The sequence below is a fragment of the Phocoena phocoena genome, chromosome 2 (genome assembly GCF_963924675.1).
Source record: "Phocoena phocoena chromosome 2, mPhoPho1.1, whole genome shotgun sequence".
NCBI lineage: Eukaryota > Metazoa > Chordata > Mammalia > Artiodactyla > Phocoenidae > Phocoena > Phocoena phocoena.
In genome coordinates, this window is record NC_089220.1 from 92,571,119 (window position 1) to 92,592,252 (window position 21,134).

The following is a 21,134-nucleotide window of genomic DNA, read 5'->3' on the forward strand; positions in this document are numbered from 1 at the left end:
ATTTTTAAAAATTAGTCCTTTTTGGTGGAAAGATTGAGAACAATGGCTGAAGAAAGAGGGCGAGAGGAAGGGAGGGAGTGGAGAGAGAGGAGGGAAGGCAAGAAGGATGCTCATTGAATGGCCATAAAGCTTTATGTTCTTACATTAATCCCCCAAATAAAATAATTTATAAGGTAGGTATTTGTATGTTTTCCCATTTTACAAATGAGGAAACCAAACAAAGAGTGGTTGAATAGCATCTCAAAAGTCACTTAGCCAGCCAGGAGCACAAAGACAAGATTCCAACTTGGCTCCAGTTAACACAGAGCCTGTACTCTTCCTCTTACACCTGCTCTCTCTCCCTGAAATCCATTCTGCTCTAGTTGCTAACCTGGTGTCTGACCTCAAGTGAAGCAGCCATGTGCCTCAACGACTGCACTTTTTATATTAGCTATTTAAAGAGAGTAAGAATACACCTAAGGTGTGTTTAGAGAGACACGTGACAAGTGAGTGGGTGCACAGGCTCTGGGGCCACGCTGCCTAGATTCAACCCCAGCTGAACCACTGACTGGCTGTGAAACTTTGGGCACATTACTTACCCTATGTGTGTCTCAACTTCCTAATCTGTAAAACAAGGATAATGATAACACCTTCCACTGGGTTGCTTTGAGAATGAAACAAGAGAATACATGCCTACTGCTTACATAGGGTCCCAGGCACTATCTCAAAGCATTTAGCAATAGGCTCGTTAGAATCTTGATCTGTTTACATCTATCCTCCTTCAGCAAGAGTTAAATTCCCCCCAAAACAAAAAGTCATTTAAAGAAAAAGATTTTCTTGAGGTAAAAATTTTAATTACTATTAATTATTAAATAAATTGTTAATATTTTCCCACTAGACTCTATGGACTCTCTTATTAAACTTATAGAAATAATAGTAATAAAATTATGTCAGTAATCATGAGATTTCCCAACTCACATGCAGTCTCAAGTCATAGCTTCTAACCAGCATGATATAGCCATTTTCTATAGTGAGTAAGGCAATGTAAAACAGTTGGGAGATTTCATCTGTATCAAGTTATCAAGTGGGGTGCTGACAGTCAAGGCTTCCTTTCTTTTCAAAGTTCAGGAACAAAAGTTAAACGATGGAGGCACGTGAAGGAAGCCCATCATGCCCCACTGCTGTGCTGAGATGGCTGTGTTAGCCTCTCGAGACTGTAGCAAAAGCGGCAAAGCAGTTGGCCTCTAAGCCATTTGGCCAGACCCAGAGTGGGCTGAGTTTAGAGAAGCTCCTACCAGCGCCAGCAAGCAAAAATTGTTATAAGACAGCACTTTTTGAAGTTCTGGGGAAATAATTAGGCAGACTTTTAAAATGTTCTTCTTCAAAGGGGATTTTCCTCTTTCTCAACTATCAGATTTTCCTTTCCCCTCCCCCTCCCTCTGGTCCTTTCCTCCTTCCTCTAGCACTTACCTGAGTTCTTCTCTGACCTCCACAGCTGTGTTCCCTGCTATGATGAACACATCATTCATGTCATCAGTCAGCATGTTGCAGGCATAGCCAATATTGATGGCAGTTTCTGATACATAATAAAGCCGACTTCAGTTAGAACATTACTTAATAACATAAGTACCTCTTCATAAAAGTTTTGAGGCCCTTGCTCTATTTCCTTATAGCCTACAGGCCTCCTTAACTTCAAAGAGAGCATGATCGGTGACGAAATACAAGAAGCCCAGGGAGAAATTCAAAGATTTGTTAAATCCTTGGAGAAATAGCAACATCTGTGAATCCTCAGCATTCTCATCTAGTTTTTTAAAAAACTTTTTGATTCCCAAAATGAGTACTCATGAAAATATCCCAAGATCTTGTGATTAGTAAAATGTATACATTTAAAAAATTTTACCAGAAGTCTCAAATACTGCCTTTAGAGAGCTGAAATACTAAACTTAGCTATTATTCAATCTGATATAATAGACAAATTGAAAAAAAAATCTCACAAAATGTTCAGTTGAACAGCAAAAATGATCTTACAAAATTTTTTAGTTCTTCCACATGCAACATTGCCATGTTTCCATTAAGTGAATAGAAATTTGGAATTTGGCTATCACCTCAAAATAAAACCAGGACTGCTGCTACTAGATAACTAGAGTATTACATGATATTGACTAGACCTTCCTCTAATTCTGTAGAAATGGAGCCTAGGATAGTTAAGTACCCCCTTTCATCTGCAATATAATCATCTGATTCTAATTTTACCGAGTCGTTAGACTTCAGCGAATTCTATAGAATCATTAGGTTTGTCCTAAGTCAAGGAAGACAATTGATAAAACCTCACAATGTCCTTTGTAGAAACCACAGAAATGAAAGCTAAACAGTAAACTTGTGGATATTCATAACTAGTTGAACAGCTGTACCCACTGATCAACATCAAACTCTAGGAAGTCTAATAACACAACACAGAGCTCGACTCTCTATGGTTTATTTTTTGTAATCAGTGATTTGAGTAAACATATAGAGAACTGATTTATCATATCTGCAAATACTCCAATGTTCTAAAAAAGTTAGATAGAATCTTAAAAATGTGTGTGCCACTTAACTGAATATTTCTGGTCCACTGATGGCCCAGCAGAAAATCATTTTTGTTTTAACCACTGCTAGCAATAGATCCAAAATGTATTGATCCCCTTTTCTTTCTTAGGAAACACAGTATTCTGAACATAATGACTCTTTCTCTGATGACTTGGCATATTGTCATGCCTGAAAGTGGGTCAGCTCTCCTTGTACAACTGCATGGGCAGTCCTGGAATTCAGTCAGGTTGCACTGGTACAGCTGTGGTAGTTGTTAAAATACCAAAATATTTCCATACCAGCTGATAAACAGCTGCTTCCTTGAGCCTCTCCAAAGCCTACCCCTCCTCTAAGATTCCCAAACCTTCCTACCATGAAGAAACTAAAGAAGTAATGCTGAGGTCTCCAATGTCCTGCTTCAGAGCTGTGCCACTCCCTCTCCTAACCAGGAGCAGTGCACATACAAACCAATAGTTCAACATTTTTAATACCATTGTTGCCTACGGGTATAACTATTATTTTTAAGAGGCAATTGAGCTGAAACTCAACTGGCCGCAGGGTATACTATAGAAGATATTTTGTTAGTTTGATAGTAAATTCTAGCAATATATGAGTTTTCCTTTTTGTATTTCAACTCTTTCCTCTGCGGAGGACCGGGCAAATGTCTCCTTAATTAAGCTTTCTGGTTAATTAAAATTTTACCACAGAAATTATTGCCCCCTTGTCAAAACATCATCATCTATTTTCAAATTACCTTGTTTGTCTCCTGTTAGGACCCAGATCTTAATATTGGCTAGTGATAAGCTTGTAACCGTTTCAATAACACCCTCTTGTAACTTATCTTCTACAGCAGTTGCACCTAGTAGCTTCATTAAAAAAGAATACCTCACGTTAATGCATGCAAAAAATACCCATAACATCCACAGCTTTCAATCACAGAGTTTAGAGGTCAGGGGACATGAATTGAAGATGGAGCATATGATGCACTGATACAACAAGCATCCTATTATGTACAGAGGTGGGCTGGGAAGGACCCTAGAAGGAGGTTCCCTAATCAAGGCAACTGATGGGCATTCCAATTAGTGCAGAGATCCCGGGAGTTAGAATTTACATGAGGGATCCGATATGCTCAGATAACATATTAGGATAATATGATAATATGGACTTCTAAGGACTTAAGTATCCCCCAGTTATATTGACATGGAAGGGTATAAAGGAGAGCCCTCAATTCAGAGTCAGGATCACAAAAAACCTAGAGCCATTCTCTTCAATTAACAAACCATCAGATGCCATAAACTAAAAAGTGAAGGTTCTTGTGCAACATGTCATCCAAAGATGAGCAAGGTGTGCTCCCTAATGCCTCACAATAGCTAAGCATCCTGGCCACTAGGGCCTCAGGGAAGAGTGGTTTCTAGAATATATCACACTCTGGACAGTACAGATATCATCAGAATCTCATGGGCCTAGGATGGTTTACAGCTACAGCCCCACGCTTCATGGCAAGTTTCCCTGCTCTAAAAAGGTGGGTTATAAAGCATGGAGGAAAAAAAAAAACAACACACATAACATCAAACAAAACATGACACACCAGAGGCTGACAAAGAATAGGGAGTCTACTACCTTCTACTCTTGGGGGACTTCCAATTGCATAAGCTACTGTTAATAGAAATAATCCTCTGGCCACATATGGCAAGCTCAAAGTCAACATATAAAGCATGATTCATTGTTTGAAAGAGTAACATCTGCTGTGTGCAAGATGATTTAGCCAATGGATTATTCCCATGCTAGATCTCTAAACACATATTATCCCTTCTGTAAACACAAACCATCATGCTTCTAAACTCATACCATCAAATCCCTTTCGATTTCTTCATACAGCCCTGCTATCCGTTCATCCCTCTCATCTACGGCAGCATTTGCATCTTCAAGCATCTTGTGCCACTCTTTGAAGTACTTGTCATCCAGATCTCTGTATGCGATGGCCAAGGTTCGAAGGCCTTCTCCTGCAAATTCCTGCCAGAGCAGACGGAGACTTACGAACCATCCCAAAACAATAATCACAGCAATAAAACAGCAACGACAATAATAGGTAAGAAGTTTTGCACTCAAATTCATTTTATCTCAAGAGCACTACTTAGTCATCCTGACCTCCAACTTTCTAATCCCCTTGGAAAGGGGAGTTGATATTTTTATTTTGTGTTTTTTTGGGTTGAAACATTCAAGGGACCTAGCATTCCCCCTTAAGACTGCTGAAATGCCCTCTGAAGGGTCCTAGTTGAGAGGTGATCAATGGTGCCCATGACTTGAGATAAGCATTTGAAGCAACATATTCGTTTTTAACCTATCCCCTGCCTGAAGGAAGCACTACTGGCAATGTGAGGGACCCAGCCTGTTTCAAGGCCTATGGCCCTCAGCTTTTAGGGGAGAACAAAGGACCCTCAGAGGAGCTATAGCTCTCAAATCAAAGGTAGGAGGCTCTCTCAAGGGGCTGCAGCATGACATCTCACCAAAATCTTCTCACCTTCCTCCTAATAATACAGCCACATCTAAAATTAACTCTGTCCTACTTGTGTTTATGTTTGAAATTTTCCATAATAAAATACATTTATTCAATAATAGATGAATAGATGTCAGGTGATAGAAATTTAAGGATATAAATTAAAGTTATAATAATAACTCTAGGGGAAAAGTGAGAGAGAAAGGCAGAAAAGTTTAATATAAATGTTCGCTTCTGGGAAGTAGTACTAGAAATGGAGGTTGACTTTTACTTTTCATCCTAGAACTTCTGTAAATCTTTTTTTGCTATACTAAAGCATACTTTTATAATAAAACTGTTTGAAACTTTAAAGAGACAGTCAAGTCCAGTTAGTTTTTAAAAAAATCATTATTTTTCTAGAAACTATTTTCTGTGGAGTTAGTACTTAATAATAGGTCAAATTTATCAGAGGATCATACTCTTCATTTGGTGTCTCAGGAAGCCAACAATCTTAAATTATACCTCTAGTGCTTTATGCTTCTAACATGAAAATAAATAAATAAAAATAGGAGGCTGGTAGTTGCTAAGTGTTTCACACAGCTGCAATAGCTAGAAACATATGTTGAATGCTTGGGGAAATGCTAAAAACCTCCCACTTTGCCTAGGCCTCCGGTGGTCATTTTATGGGCTTCCACACTGTAAGCGTTTTCATAACCATTTCTGCTCCTTTGGGCATTGCCACAGAGCATGTCTTCTCTGTTGTGTTGTGGCTTATGAGACAGACACAGGTTTGCAATCAAGCATATATTAAACCATGACACACCCTAATTAGGTAAATGGAAAGAAAAGTCAGTGCATACTGCAGTGATGTGGTTTAGCCCAGAGAGACCATGAGAAAAATTATCCAAATTTATCTCGTAGGCAGTTGGTAGCACTTTGGATATTACAATCACATTGTACAAGCCCTCCTCCAAGACCACCACTGGGTCCCCTACTGATCTGAAAATCTAGTTACTGCCTTTTATAAGGATCTTTTGTCCTTTTAATTTGCACAAACACTTCTTTGACTCTAACTTTTTTTTAACATCTTTATTGGAGTATAATTGCTTTACAATGGTGTGTTAGTTTCTGCTGTATAACAAAGTGAATCAGCTATATGTATACATATATCCCCATATCTCCTCCCTCGTGTCTCCCTTGCAACCCCACTGGGCATTACAGTGCCTTTCTCTTTGTTCTGCACAGCAGTGAATCAACTCTAACATGACACTACAAAAGGGGACAGATGATTTAAGTTATTTAATTAGTGCATGAAACACAAGTTGAATTCTAAATGAACATTTGAACAAGGTCGTTTCCTATCATTAAACAATTCAAAAATCAATAATTAAATATAAATTTAAAACTGCAGAATTTAGAAGTCAAAATGAATAAAGTGAATGAAGTGAAAGCAATTCAAATTGATACTACCTGGAAAATAAATCTTTTGCCTAGAAATATAAAAAGATCAAATTTGGCTTCCCATACTTTAGCATGAAAATCCAGGGCCTTGGTGTTTGAGCAATGGCAAAATCAAATACTTATGATTCCAATGTTGTTTCCATAAAAAAAAAAAAAATTTAAAAAGACCATGCTAGCCTTCTGGAAAAGATTAAAAGAAAATCAAGAATGCTCTATTGGAAAGACAAAAACAATAGCTATGTTTGTAACCAATATTACCAAACCATCATTCTTTAAAGTCAGCCAGAGTTTTTTTATTTGTTTGTTTGTTTGTTTAAAGGTTCAGGGAATGTTTTATATTAAATATACGGCTTGGCAAAGAAAATGAATCCTTAATAGTTGTTTTCTTTCTTTTTTTGGAAGTTTAAAAAAAATTTTATCTTTTTTTAACATCTTTATTGGAGTATAATTGCTTTACAAAGTTGTGTTAGCTTCTGCTGTATAACAAAGTGAATCAGCTATACGTATGCATATATCCCCATATCCCCTCCCTCTGCATCTCCCTCCCACCCTCCCTATCCCACTCCTCAATAGTTTTTTAAAGGAGAGAAACCAAGGAGGAAATAAGAGCTTTGAGCAATTGCCCTTACATTTCATATTGGGTTAAACAGAACCTCAAACAGATAGAGAGAGCCTTGAATCTCAGGTTTAAATCAGATAATGTTCATATTGATTCATAGACCCTTACTCTTTTGCAAAAAAAAAAAAAAAAAAGGTGTGCCAAAGACCATCCCTGCTCCCTTTACAAAGCTTTTGGAAAGAAACTATGCATAGTCTTAGGATATATGCGTTTGGTAACTTCAACCTAGGGAACACTAGTGACTCATCATGATTTATGACCTGAATAAAAGAACCCTTAGAGGAGAAAGTTGGCTACAGAGATTATTTCCCCCTCACCATATAAACACGACCCTGAACTATTCCCTGGAGGTAACCATAAGAGATTCCATTATTACCAGATGCATCAGAACCCAAGGGAAAGCAACCCTCCTGTTCCTCTTCCCTAAACCAGTCCAGTCACCCAGGTGAAACAGTCCCCAGCTGTAGGGAAGTTAGAGCAGGTTACCCTTGCGGTCTTGAGTCTTCTGGCCGGAGTTCAGGAGCCCACACTCAGTGGCTGCTTCTCAGCTGCTGTGTTTTAATCCACCTGCGGTGAGACCGACCAGACTCTCAGCAGGGTAGGGGGTAAGTCCACGTGCCAGCTTCTAAACATTCACTGGCACAGTTTCCTGTGGAACCGTTCTTCACATGCTTTCTATTTCAGAAGTCAGATCATTTAACTGATATTTTAAAAATAAGACCTAACCATAGGAAGCAGCCAAAGGGCCACCGTGCTAACCTTATGACAGAGGCACTTACACTGAGATGGTCTGACGTCAAGGTCAGGAGGTCTTCGTTGGATGGATGAAGTCTTTCAAACAGAATAGTGTCTGCTCCTTTGGAATAAAGCTTTATCTGTCCTTCTGGGTTTCGAACTGAAAGAAAAGTTGGGAAAGTAGATTATATTCGGTGAAATGCATCAAGACTTGACTGTCCCTGGGCTCTAGCCAGGCAAGTTGGAAATGGGCATGTTTTAGCCACTAGTAAAGTATGCAGTGCCTTTGGTTAAAAGGTCATTACCCAAGTCACTTGGCTTTACTCCTGTTTTATTAACTTAGAGATATTCTATCTACAGGAAAAAGTGTTTTCATTCTGATGTGTACAACCTTGTTATCTTCCTTGACTACTATTTCTGAAGGGCTGATACATTTAAATTAAGCCTTTTTTATTGAGCAGAACTGAGAGCTTTTTTTTGCCTGTCTCCTAATGTGAAATTCAAGACTGACTGTAGGAATCAGCTATCAGTGTCATGCCAAATGATCTCCATATGGAACTCTAGACATTCAAAGCCATGGTTTATGCATTAGTTCGCAGTCCTTGCTGACATATTTCTTCACCCCCTTTACTCCTTGGAAAAGCCCTTTCATTCTTGGGTCACAATCCTGGCTACAAGCACACTTCACAGAGGGCTTTCAAAATTAAAGTTTCTATCTTCTTCCCACAGGAAGTCTGTATTAGTAGGGCTGTGTTTTTAACCTGCCCCCCAGGTTTGGGAATGACAGCCTTGACTAGGCTCCAATCCCTCATCTCCAATCCTTGTGCCCACCCCTGGCTGTTGCACATACTGCTGTCAGACGAATCTTTCTTTAAGCTAATCTTTCCTTAAGCCTACCTTTGCAGGCTTGGTTTTACAGCTTGGCAGACACCAGACACCTAATTATTTATTGAATGAATGAATGACATAGTAATGTATTTCTCCCCTACTATTTCTGAAGGGCTGATACAATCTAGGACAACTGCCTGTGTCACAACTTCATGGTTTGAACACTGACCCTCACAAGCTTCACTGAGTCAAAGATTATTACATGCTTTCCACTCAATTATACCTTTTCTCTAAAAATAGAATGCCTCAAAACAGATGAACATAAATATTGACTACTATTAGTTTAAGAGGATACAAAGCTTAGAGCTTGATTTAAAAGAATATAAATACCATAGTACAATAAATTACTTTTCCCTCTAATCTTTTCTTTAATTGAAGTATAGTTGACATACAACATTATGTGTTACAGGTGTACAAAACAGTGATTCACAATTTTTAAAGGATACACTCCATTTATAGTTATTATACAATATTGGCTATATTCCCTGTGCTGTACAATATATGCTTGTAGCTTATTTTATACATAATAGTTTGTGTCTCTTAATCCCCACCCTTAAATTTCCCCTCCCCCCTTTCCTCTCCCCACTGGTAACCACTAGTTTATTCTCTATATCTGTGAGTCTGCTTCTTTTTTGTTATATTCACTAGTTTGTTGTATTTTTAAGATTCCACATATGAGTGATATCATATAGTATTTGTTTTTCTCTGTCTGGCTTATTTCACTTAGCATAATGCCTTCTAAGTGCATCCATGTGGCTGCAAATGGCAAAATTTAATTCTTTTTTTATGGCTGAGCAGTATTCCATTGTATATACCACAAGATATATACCACATCTTCTTTATCCATTCATTTGTTGAGGGACACTTAGGTTGCTTCCTCTAATCTTTTTTTTGTAACATCTTTACTAGAGTATAATTGCTTTACGATGGTGTGTTAGTTTCTGCTTTATAACAAAGTGAATCAGCTATACATATACATATATCCCCATATCCCCTCCCTCTCGCGTCTCCCTCCCACGCTCCCTATCCCACCCCTCTAGGTGGTCACAAAGCACCGAGCTGATCTCCCTGTGCTATGCGGCTGCTTCCTACTAGCTATCTATTTTACATTTGGTAGTGTATATATGTCCATGCCACTCTCTCACTTCTTCCCAGCTTACCCTTCCCACTCCCAGTGTCCTCAAGTCCATAGTTCATTCTCTACGTCTGTGTCTTTATTCCTGTCCTGCCCCTAGGTTCTTCAGAACCATTTTTTCATTTTTAGATTCCATATATATATGTGTTAGCATATGGTATTTGTTTTTCTCTTTCTGACTTACTTCACTCTGTATAACAGACTCTAAGTCCATCCACCTCACTACAAATAACTCAATTTTGGGTTTTTTTATGGCTGAGTAATATTCCATTGTATATATGTGCCACATCTTCTTTATCCATTCATCTGTCGATGGACACTTAGGTTGCTTCCATGTCCTGGCTATCGTAAATAGTGCTACAGTGAACATTGTGGTACATGACTCTTTGAATTAAGATTTTCTCACTTCCTCTAATCTTTAATGACCCTTAGTCAACACTTAATCTAATCCAATTTCCTCCTAGCTTGAATAGATGTAATGCACCCTGGAAAATGTTTTTTATTGGGATTTGTCTAGGGCTTGTGTTCTCTTCTAAGACCCGTGGTCAACTTTTATAATTTCTAGAACATTTAATCCTAGGAAAGTCTGTCTCTTTCTTTTCTTATACAGCAATCCAATTTAATAAATTCCCCCGTATTTTCTCCCTCCCATTACCAGAGCTATAAAGGCAAAGTGTATATATCCCACATTTGCCAGTATGACTTCTCTATGACTGTTTATTTCTTATAGTCCAAGGTAGGATATCGGTTCTCAAACTTTTCAGTCTCAGAACCCCTTTACACTCTTAAAACTTCATGAGGACTCCATATAGGTTCTATCTATCAATATTTACCTCATTAGAAATTCAAACTGATAAATTTTATTGTATCAATAGTCTTAAGACATTAATTATAATATTACCAAGAGTAATTATTATAGTAACAATAAACCTATTATATATTTACATATATAACAATTCTATGAAAAATAACTATATTTTCCAAAACAACAACACTTAGTTCGGGGAGGGGCATTGTTTCATATGGTTACAGATATCTTTATTTTATTTATTTATTTTTTGGCCATGCCACATGGCATGTGGGATCTTAGTTCCCAGACCAGGGATTGAACCCACACCCCCTGCTTTAGAAGTGTGGAGTCTTAACCACTGGACCACCAGGTAAGTCCCTTACAGATCTCTTTAATGTCTGGCTTAATAGAAGACAGTTGGATTCTCATATCTGCTTTTGCATTCAATCTGTTGTATTATCACATGTCATGTGGCTTTTGTAAACCTCCACAATATATTCATGAGGAAAAAAATTGAAAGACAAATAATATTAGTATTATTATGAAAATATTTTTGTCCTTGTGCAGCCTCTGAAAAACTATCAAGTTTTCCTAGGGTTCGCCAGACCACTCATTGAGAACCACTGGTCTAGGGAAATCACAGACCAATCTTGATTTGTGCAAATCCCTCACCATCTCTTTGTCTCAGTTTCTACTTGTGAAAAGGAGATGTTTAAACAACCTAACTTCTAAGGTCTTTCTAGATCTACAATTTTCTGATTTAATAAAGATTTTCCATATCTGCTGCCTTCTCTTAACCCAGCATTAGCCCCTTTAAATTTTGAGTTCATGTAAACCCAATTTCATGGAATCCTGTTTAATTTTACTCATTAAACATTTCCTTTGGCAGCTCAGCAAGTTTTATATCCCTTTTCATTCAAGGCTTATAGTCACTTCTGCTAGGAAATCTCTAGGCTAATAAAATCTCAGTCATTTCAGAAGTTAGCTTTTAAAAATAAATTAAAAATAACATAGCAGTTTTAAATGATCAAGATAACATGTGGGCAGAGCCTGGACAAAGATCATACATTTTTAGTTATAGAATCTGCTTCCATTGCCTGTCTTTTAAATACTGGTGTTCTTCAGAGATTTACCCAGGACTGACTTTTCCTCCCATCCTTCACACTCTCATTGGGCAGTCACATTCTTTTTATGGCTTCAGTTTTCATCGACCGGATGATTGCTCTCAAATGTGTATCTCCTGCCTAAATCCATTTCCAGTGCTCCCTTCCTGTACATCCAACTACCAACTGGACATCTCCTCTTAGATGTGCCCAAGCACATCAAACTCAAACTGGACACATTATCTATCACCAATGACTAGTTACTCCTCCTATGTCTTCAGTCCTAATAACCAGCTTCAGGACTTCCCTGGTGGTCCAGTGGTTAAGACTCCACCTTCCAATACAGAGGGTGCGAGTTTGATCCCTGGTCAGGGAGGTAAGATCCCACATGCCTCATGGCCATAAAAAAAACTAAAACATAAAACAGAAGTAACATTGAAACAATTTCAATAAAGACTTTAAAAATAGTGCACATTAAAAAAAAGAAGTCTTAAAAAAAAATAATAATCAGCTTCAGCATTCACTTAGTCTCCCAAATCAGGTATCTGGCCATCACTCAAAGGTCCTCCCCCTTCACCACCCATACATCCAATCGAAGCCAAGAACTTCTCTCTGACCCCTTCTCTCTTGCCTAGATTATCACATTAACCTAAATGGTTTTACTCGTTCCCTCCAAACTCTTCTGCAATACAGCCAGAGTCATCTTCACACTACTGCTTAGAATCCCGCAATAGCTTTCTTCTGCCCTTAGATCAAGTTTGGACTCTTAAACATGTCATAAACAGGGATCATCAGGCCCCTTTTTAGCCTATTTCCTATCCTGCTTCACCATTTTCTCCTGGATGCAACCACAAAATACATTTTTCAATTTCACATTCTCCTTTAGCTTCAAGTTCCTGGAACACGGTAGGTACTTAATAAATATTTGCTTGATTGAGTTGAATTATAATTATGCAAAATTCGCTGAAAGCAGCAGATATGCCTTTGTGATACAAAGGAAAGAAAAAAGTCAGAAATGGTTCCAGGTTCATGCTGTAAGGGTATATATAATAGCAACACTCTGAAGGGTGATGCATAATTCCACTCTGTTATATCTTAGTTGGGTGGCTGTTCATACATCCACATAGAGAAATGCCTGTCACATGTCAGTGTGATTTGTACTTTGATAATCCTTCAACGGTTTAGAGTTAAGAAACCTTTATCTAAAGATCTTGTAAGGGCTTTACAAGGAGCTATTGTAATCTATTCTTTAATAATTATCTGCCACTTGCCCCTATTAATAACTATCTTTGAATTTTATCTCTGTATTTTTATTTACATAATTAGTAGTATTAATCCTTCCAAAACTACATACTGAGATTTACATGCTTATCAATAGAGTATATTCTATACCTTCTGACAAAATTCTTTATAGAAATCTATTTTTATTTAGATACCTCTGGATTAAATCAGGGTTGTTGCCCCAGAATGAAAGTACCACTGGTACTTAAACTACACATTCATGATTCAATGAATGACTGTCAAAAAAAGGAAACCTCGAAGAAGGAGGAGAAGACCTAAGAGGGGGAGGAGGAGAAAGAGCTGCAGCAGCAACAAATGTCTGAGCCTTCAGGCTGGGATGTTGCCCAACCAAGCCCCGTGAGGATCATAAGGCTAACATTGTTTTTCACCTTGTTATCAAACAGAGACTTGTCTACCCTCGTGCAGTCTCTCTTTCAAATTCCTCCTGATTAAAAAACAAACAGAAATGAAATAAAGCCCGAAGCCTCCGTGCATTCATGTGGTGGAACATTACCTTTCTTCATATGGGATCCATTAAGGCAAACATCCGATATTTGTGGTTAGGCTGTGATTTCCCCATAGCCTGTAATGGTGACCAACACTGGGGAAAAGCTGAAAGTTTCCCTGTGTAGCAATCTTAGGTTTCGTCAACACCCTCAGAGCAAAGAGAAACCAGTTCTGGGCCAACCCAACATCAATAACACTTCCCCTGAAGCTGTAAATAGAAGATAGTTCCTGCTGATACAACATTAAGCCAACACCCAGAGCAGCATGTGTGCTCATCAGTAACGCTGATAGTGACTGCCTACAGCCTGTTGTCAAAAAAAAAAAAATAAATAAACATCCTCAGATGATGTTTGGTTCCTGCTGAGAGCAATCTCCCAGAGCTAGTTTCTAGTAGTTAGAGACCAAAAGCCCTGCTATTACATATACACACATGTTTTTCAGAGTAAAAATCGATTTAATATGATGATCAGGATATTCATAAGTTACATGAGTATGAGTTTTCCAAGAAGAGGAGAGGAGAAAAGGAGAGGTCTAGGCGTACACGCAAATGGTGTGAAAGTGCACAATGCATGCCAGGAATGGTGAGGTCTACTGAGGCTGGAGCACATAGTTTCAGGAAGTGGAAGAAAAGCAGCTTGAGGTCAGATTGCAAACAATCTTGAATGTCCTGCTAAGGACATCCTTTAAGTTCTAGGAAACCAGCAAGATTTTTTAAGCTGGTGATGGCAAAATCAGGCCAATGTTTTAAAAAGAATACCCTGGTGTCAGCATAGAGGATTCTTTTAAGGGGAAACAGGTTTAAAGATATTGCAATAATGTAAGCAAGCAGTGATGACAGGCTTAACTAAAGCAGTGGCACTGGGAATTAAGTGAAAAGGACAGTAGGCTTTTATGATAAAAACCGGTTTTTGAGGCTATTTTTAGAAAGATTACTCTGTTGCCTTGAGGAGGAGAGACTTAGAAACAGGATGACTACTGAGGATCCTATAGACAAGGCAAGAGATGCTGAAGCCTGCAGGAAGAGAGTAGCAGAGTATCTCAGGGGAAAATAATGAGTAGTATTTGAGGATCTCCTAGTCCAGGGCAATGGTCCCCAGACTGGTTCTCTGCCCAGCAGCATCTGCATCAGCAATACCTGGGAGCCTGTTAGACATGCAAACTTTTAGGCCTCACCCCAGGCCTACTGAATCAGAAACTCTAGGGCCTAGGCCCAGCAATTTGCATTTTAACAAGCCATCCTGGTGGTTCTGATGGGAGCTGAAGTTTCCGAATCACTAGCCTAGGGGCACAACGGAGAAGGAAGTATCAAAAGCAAGTGAGCTACAATAGGGATTAAGAGGCTAGATGTTGGAGAAAGATGTTCAAATATTTAAAACCTGGGTTCAGATATTTCCTCTGCATCTTACTGGACTTGTAACAAGTTGTGTGACAATCTCGGGCAGGATACTTCAAATCTTTGAGCCTTAATTGCCTCATCTCCCCATTGGGGGTAATACACTATCGCAAGAATTTAATAAAATAATTCATTGTAAAGTGTTCAGTGCACTCACACGGGCATATGGCAAAAGGTAGTTAACAATTTTAATAAGAACTACATAAACAGCAATAGTTGTGAGAAAGAAAGTTCTATATTAGACATACAAAATTTGAGGTAACTGTAGTACAACCCAGTGGCAGAATCCAGGAGAAGGCTGAAAGAGTGTGTGGGGACCTCAGAGAGAGATTGAAACTGAAGAACAATATGGGAAGGACACAGAATATAGGCAATAGCTACCACCATGTGAGTGGTCAAGATTATCCAAGGAGAGCACAGGAAGTGAGAAGAGAAAAGGACACCAACACTGAAGAGTGGGACAAAGAATAGTCAGCTTGAAAAGGAGCTTGAGAACAAAAACACAGGAGAAGAGGAGAACCAGGAGCCAGCGAGCTCCCAGAGGCCAAAAGAGGAGTGTCAAGAGAAGTAGGTCAACAGTCCCAAATATCACCAAGTTTAAAAAGATAGGGCTTCCCTGGTGGCACAAGGCTTCCCTGGTGGCGCAGTGGTTGAGAGTCCGCCTGCCGATGCAGGGGACACAGGTTCATACCCCAGTCCGGGAAGATCCCACACGCTGCGGAGCGGCTGGGCCCATGAGCCATGGCCACTGAGCCTGCGTGTCCGGAGCCTGTGCTCCACAACAGGAGAGGCCACAGCAGTGAGAGGCCTGCGTACCGCAAAAAAAAAAAAAAAAAAAAAAAAAAAAAGATAGAGAGATGATAGTAGAAGATAGATGTTAGATAGATAGATAGAAAAAAAGGAAGGAAGGGGAAGAGATAGAGAAAAAAAGAAAGAAGAAGGAAGGAAAAAGAGAGACGAGAGAGAGAAAGAAAGAAAGAAAGAAAGAAAGAAAGAAAGAAAGAAAGAAAGAAAGAAAGAAAGAAAGAAAGAAAGAAAGAAAGAAAGAAAAAGGAAGGAAGGAAGAAAGAGAGATGAGAGAGAGAGAAAGAAAGAAAAAGGAAGAGAGAGAGGGAGGGAGAGAAAGAAAGAGAGAGAGGGAGGCAGAGACATAAAGACAGGAAGAAATAAAGAAGAAAGAAAGAAAGGAAGGAAGGACACAAAGAAAAGAAAGGGAGAGAGAAAGAAAAAGGAAAGAAAGAAAGAAAAAGAAAGAGAGAGAGAAAGAAAGAAAGAGAGAGGGAGGGCTATTGCTTTGGGCAGTTATGAGGTGATTGCAAACTTCTGAGAAGGCATTTCTTTTTGAACAGTGGAAGCAGAGGACTGACCCTAATAGGCTGAAAAGAGAAATCAAGGTAAGGATCAAAAACTGACCTTGAAAAATTAAGTTGTGATGGAAAGAAGAAAAATGGGGTGCCAAAATCAGTGGAGGTCAGAACATGAACAATATCTTTAAGGAAACAGGATGATGACAGAGTTGCAGGCTGAAGGAAGGAGCCAGTGACGAAGAATAAGGAGCAAGCAGGGAAGGAAAAGGGATGGGAACAGGTAGAATCTTTAGCATTGAAAAAGAGCAAGAGGAATTTTTCTCTGAATCAGGAAAAAGACTGAGTAAAGTTATAGCTTGGGGATGAAGGAGGAAGATGGGGAAAAGGGTAAGGTGATAGTGTGCATCTCTGAGGGCCTCTTTTTTTAGAGAAATAGCAGATGAATTTAGCTTCCAAGAGTAAAGAATATTCATGGCAAGGTTGAGGACTTGAGGAAAGGGCAAAGATTTAGAACACCTGTGATAAGGATGGAAAAAGCAAAATAAGAATGAGAGGGACATGGATGCAGCACTGAGGGTTAGCACTGACTTAGGAAAGCATGGATTCATTGTGGTGCTAAATTCAATAATGGGTGATCATCTCCAGCAATGCAAGTGAACAGAGTAAACGGATAATAATGAGAAGACTGATGACGATTTTCACAAAACAACAATATCAACTGGCATGTGCCAAGTAATTCAGGAACTCATCCTGAGCCAGTGCTGTGTAGTGAATGACCTTCCTTCATAGTCAGACCTCCTAGGTTTAAATCCTAGCTATTCTATCTCAAGCTATGTGACCTTGGGAAAGTTACTCAACCTCTCTGTTTCAGTTGTGTTATCTTTAAAATGGGCATAAAAATAACAGTACCTACTTTGTAGGGCTGTTGTGATGATTAAATCAGTTCATTCACGTATAGCATTTAGACCAGTACTGGACACACAGTAAGCACTTGTTACATGTTAGTTATACTCACCACTACTGAGTTGAGGCTAAGTTGAGGATAACAGAAGTTCAAAGGTTAATAAATATCACAACTCTCAGCACATAACCAAGAGTAAAATCATCCCTGAGAAGTTTCCATAAAACCGTAGTACTATCAAGAGATCAAAAATACTCTCAGCCACCAACCGTACCTATGACAGACATCCTTTTTCTGAAATTGTTGAAATCCAAAAAGGCAAGCAATTGATAAGTAACTAGTGTTCCCAATTCTTCTATTGTTATTGTCTCTGGGGTCCGAGACTTAAAAATGAACCCCAAATTTTTTGCAGCAGTCACTAGAGCCCCTTCATCAGGTGATTGAACTTGGTAAATCAGCTCTCCTAAAGGGAAAAGAAACAGGTGGATTAAATAACAACAAAAAAAGGCAAAGAAACAAAGGTATTAATACTGAGAATAATAACATTCATAGAACACCAATGCCAACTCCAACTCATTCTATAACACCCAACCCAAGTGTCAGCTCTAGAAATCAGACCTTTTCCACTCACCAACCAGGTGACCAGGTGCCTGTACTGTGGATCCACAGGACACAATGTATAGCACCACTGGAACCCTTGTCATCTTACAGGAAAAGGCTCATTCCTGAGCCTGCCTCCCTACTATGCTGAAAGTTTCCTAGGGCAGAGACCACACCTTTGTATTTTCAGTGACTAGAAATGTGCCATGAAAGTTTCACACACTAAAACACTTTATATATTAATGCACATAATCCTCATGGCAATGAGGTAGGGATTATTAAAATTATTACAGGCATACCTCGGAGATATTGCAGATTTGGTTCCAGACCACTGCAATAAAGCAAATATCACAATAAAGCGAGTCACATGAATTTTGTTGGTTCCTCAGTGCATATAAAAGTTACACTAACATTATACAGTAGTCTATTATATGTGCAATAGCATTATATATAAGAATGCACATACTTAATTAAAAAATACTTTATTGTGAGAAAACGTTATGAGCCTTCAGTGAGTCAAACTGATGGACGGAGCCAGCACCTCTGTATGACAGTAACACTCCACTTAATAAGGAATGGAGGCATATGGCCATGGAGGAGCCATATGATCACCATGATCACCATGACAAATATAATAATAATGAAATAGTTTAAAATATTGTAAGAATTCCCAAAATGTGACAGTGACACAAAGTGAGCAAATGCTGTTGGAAAAATGGTGCCAACAGATTTGCTCGATGCAGGGTTGCCACAAACCTTCAATTTGTGGAGAACACAGTATATGTGAAGGTAATAAAATGAGGTATGCCTGTATTTCCATTTTATTCTGGTACAAACTATGACTGAAAATATTATGTGATTTTTGCAAGATCACACAGCCAGAGTGACAGAGCAGACATTCCAAATTCCTCTTCAGTCTGCTACTAATGACCATTTTATGAGAAATGCATACAAGAAATCCCTTGAAACGTAAGGAATCAAACCAGGATGTTAATGATTGGTATCTGGTATTGTGTATATGTTGGAGTGAGGGTGAGAGGGGAGAAGAGAGGAAAAGAATGAAATGGGGGGAAAAAAATAAAAATACACTTTAAAACCAGCATGAATAAAGTAAGCCTTTCTATATAAAATTGTACTACCTTTGTATGTAAAAATAAATTAGAAAAAGTAGGCAGAGCTAGATCCATATTTACTGATTTATAGTAATGTCCAAGATAAACTGTTCAGAAAACTAGTTGCATATTAATCTATATATTATGATTCCTTTTTTTAAAAAACAAACCACCTACACATCTACATATATTCATATATATATGAGCAAATTGGAAGTGTGAAAGTATGCACACCAAATGTTAACATTGGTTACCCCTATAGAGGTGAAATTAAAATCAGGAAGAAATTATTAGCTCTGCCTTTATAAATCTTTGTATTGTACAGTTTCACTTGCTACAACAGGCATAAATTAATTTTCGAAATTCCAAAAAGAGAAAAAGTTAAAGCAATTTCTTGATCTACCCATGAAATGATATGATAACTCCCACTTCTGGCAACACTGTGGAGTAGGTGCCAGGATCAACCTCCCCTGTTGCAAAGAGCTACATATTCCATAAAGGCAAAATATTTAAATATTTTTGAATGCACCCAGGACTGATTAGAAAGCAGTCATTGTTCAGGTCAAAGACTGAAAAAAAAAAAAAGGAATAAATGAAGAGCATTTTCTAAACCAAGAGGACTTGCTCATTGGTTTCCAGTCTCTCAAGCCTTTGGTTAGAAAAGACACAGGCCAGGGAAAGAAGTCTAATGGGAGACCATCTCTTAAAACTGAGCCCCCAGAAAGGATACTCTCTCAGTATAAAGGTAAACTGAAAATCAGTGCCCCCTTTAAGAGTCATGTACCACAATGTTCATTGCAGCTCTATTTACAACAGCCAGGACATGGAAGCAATCTAAGTGTCCATCGACAGAGGAATGGATAAAGAAGATGTGGCACATATATACAATGGAATATTACTCAGCCATAAAAAGAAACGAAATTGAGTTATTTGTAGTGAGGTGGATGGACCTACAGTCTGTCATACAGAGTGAAGTAAGTCAGAAAGAGAAAAGCAAATACTGTATGCTAACACATATATATGGAATCGAAAAAAAATAAAGTGGCTCTGAAGAACCTAGGGGCAGGACAGGAATAAAGATGCAGACGTAGAGAATGGACTTGAGGACACGGGGAGGGGAAAGGGTAAGCTGGGACGAAGTGAGAGAGTGGCATGGACTTATATATACTACCAAATGTAAAATAGATGGCTAGTGGGAAGCAGCCACATAGCACAGGGAGATCAGCTCAGTGCTTTGTGACCACCTAGAGGGGTGGGATAGGGAGGGTGGGAGGGAGATGCAAGAGGGAGGGGATATGGGGATACATATACGTATATGTATAGCTGATTCACTTTGTTATAAAGCAGAAACTAACACACCGCTGTAAAGCAACTATACTCCAATAAAGATGTTTAAAAAAAAAAGAAGAATGAATATTGTCAGTAAACTAGAAATCTGGGAAACGTCTGAAAGATAAAAAGTAGATTTGATAAATGAAGAAATAAGAAAGGAGAAAAACACAGCTCAAAGCATTTGAAAAAGAAAATTAATACAGAGGTCAGAGCAACCCCCAAAGAGTCTCCAAATCAGAGTCAACAAATGAGAAAAGCAGAAGTGGTCTTGGAAGCACCATGAATAAAATTATTTGAAGAATTCCATTCAGCTCTCCCAGACCGTTTGGGCTCCTCCTCCTGCCAGCTTACTCCGAACAGCGGGCTGCAGTGACATTTGCCCCAGGATGAAACCTTGAAAATGTTCTTCTACACAAAGTACACAATCCACCTAAGGAAACTTTTAAAATTTGAATGCTGGGGCTGGAGACCAAAGCTGAAAACAGCCAGAAGTAGCTTTAGAATTCCACAAGGATAAGAGAAATAAATTAATGAGAGAAAGGAACTCCATGACTCTGATATTTTCTTCCAGCCCAGACCTTAAGTATAACTTTGTCTCACATTAGGGTTCTGGCACAGACTCCTAGCACTAGATCTGAAAAAGTAAGATAGCTAAACCGAGGTATCATATGAATTCCAGGAGAGGGGAACCCCATACCCAGAAGATGATCTACGTATTGTGCCTTTCCCCCACAATCTTGGGAGACAGGCCACTGTAATCAGAACCTACGTTCACCAAGAGGCAAACAGGGATTCTCAAACACAAGTAGGAACAGGCAACCACAAACCATCAAACGTTTGAGAACAACATGAAAGTTAGACACACAACTCAAAAAATGACATTCCGTAAAATGAAACATAATAGAGGAAACAAAAGAAGATTTCAAATTAAGAATAATTAATATCCTCAA

The 21,134-nt window shown here is 38.7% G+C and overlaps 1 protein-coding gene across 1 annotated transcript in view; it reads right to left on the reverse strand.

The window, feature by feature from the left end:
* ATP8B4 (ATPase phospholipid transporting 8B4 (putative)) overlaps positions 1 to 21,134 on the reverse strand; it is a 180,134-nt gene that overhangs the window by 58,769 nt on the left and 100,231 nt on the right. Inside the window, exons 14-18 of the mRNA XM_065871723.1 lie at positions 17,415 to 17,603; positions 7,880 to 7,995; positions 4,393 to 4,557; positions 3,299 to 3,410; positions 1,450 to 1,555 (exon numbers count right to left, since the gene is read on the reverse strand). Of these exons, the coding sequence (XP_065727795.1) occupies positions 1,450 to 1,555; positions 3,299 to 3,410; positions 4,393 to 4,557; positions 7,880 to 7,995; positions 17,415 to 17,603 (688 nt within the window). The remainder of the gene's footprint in view (positions 1 to 1,449; positions 1,556 to 3,298; positions 3,411 to 4,392; positions 4,558 to 7,879; positions 7,996 to 17,414; positions 17,604 to 21,134) is intronic.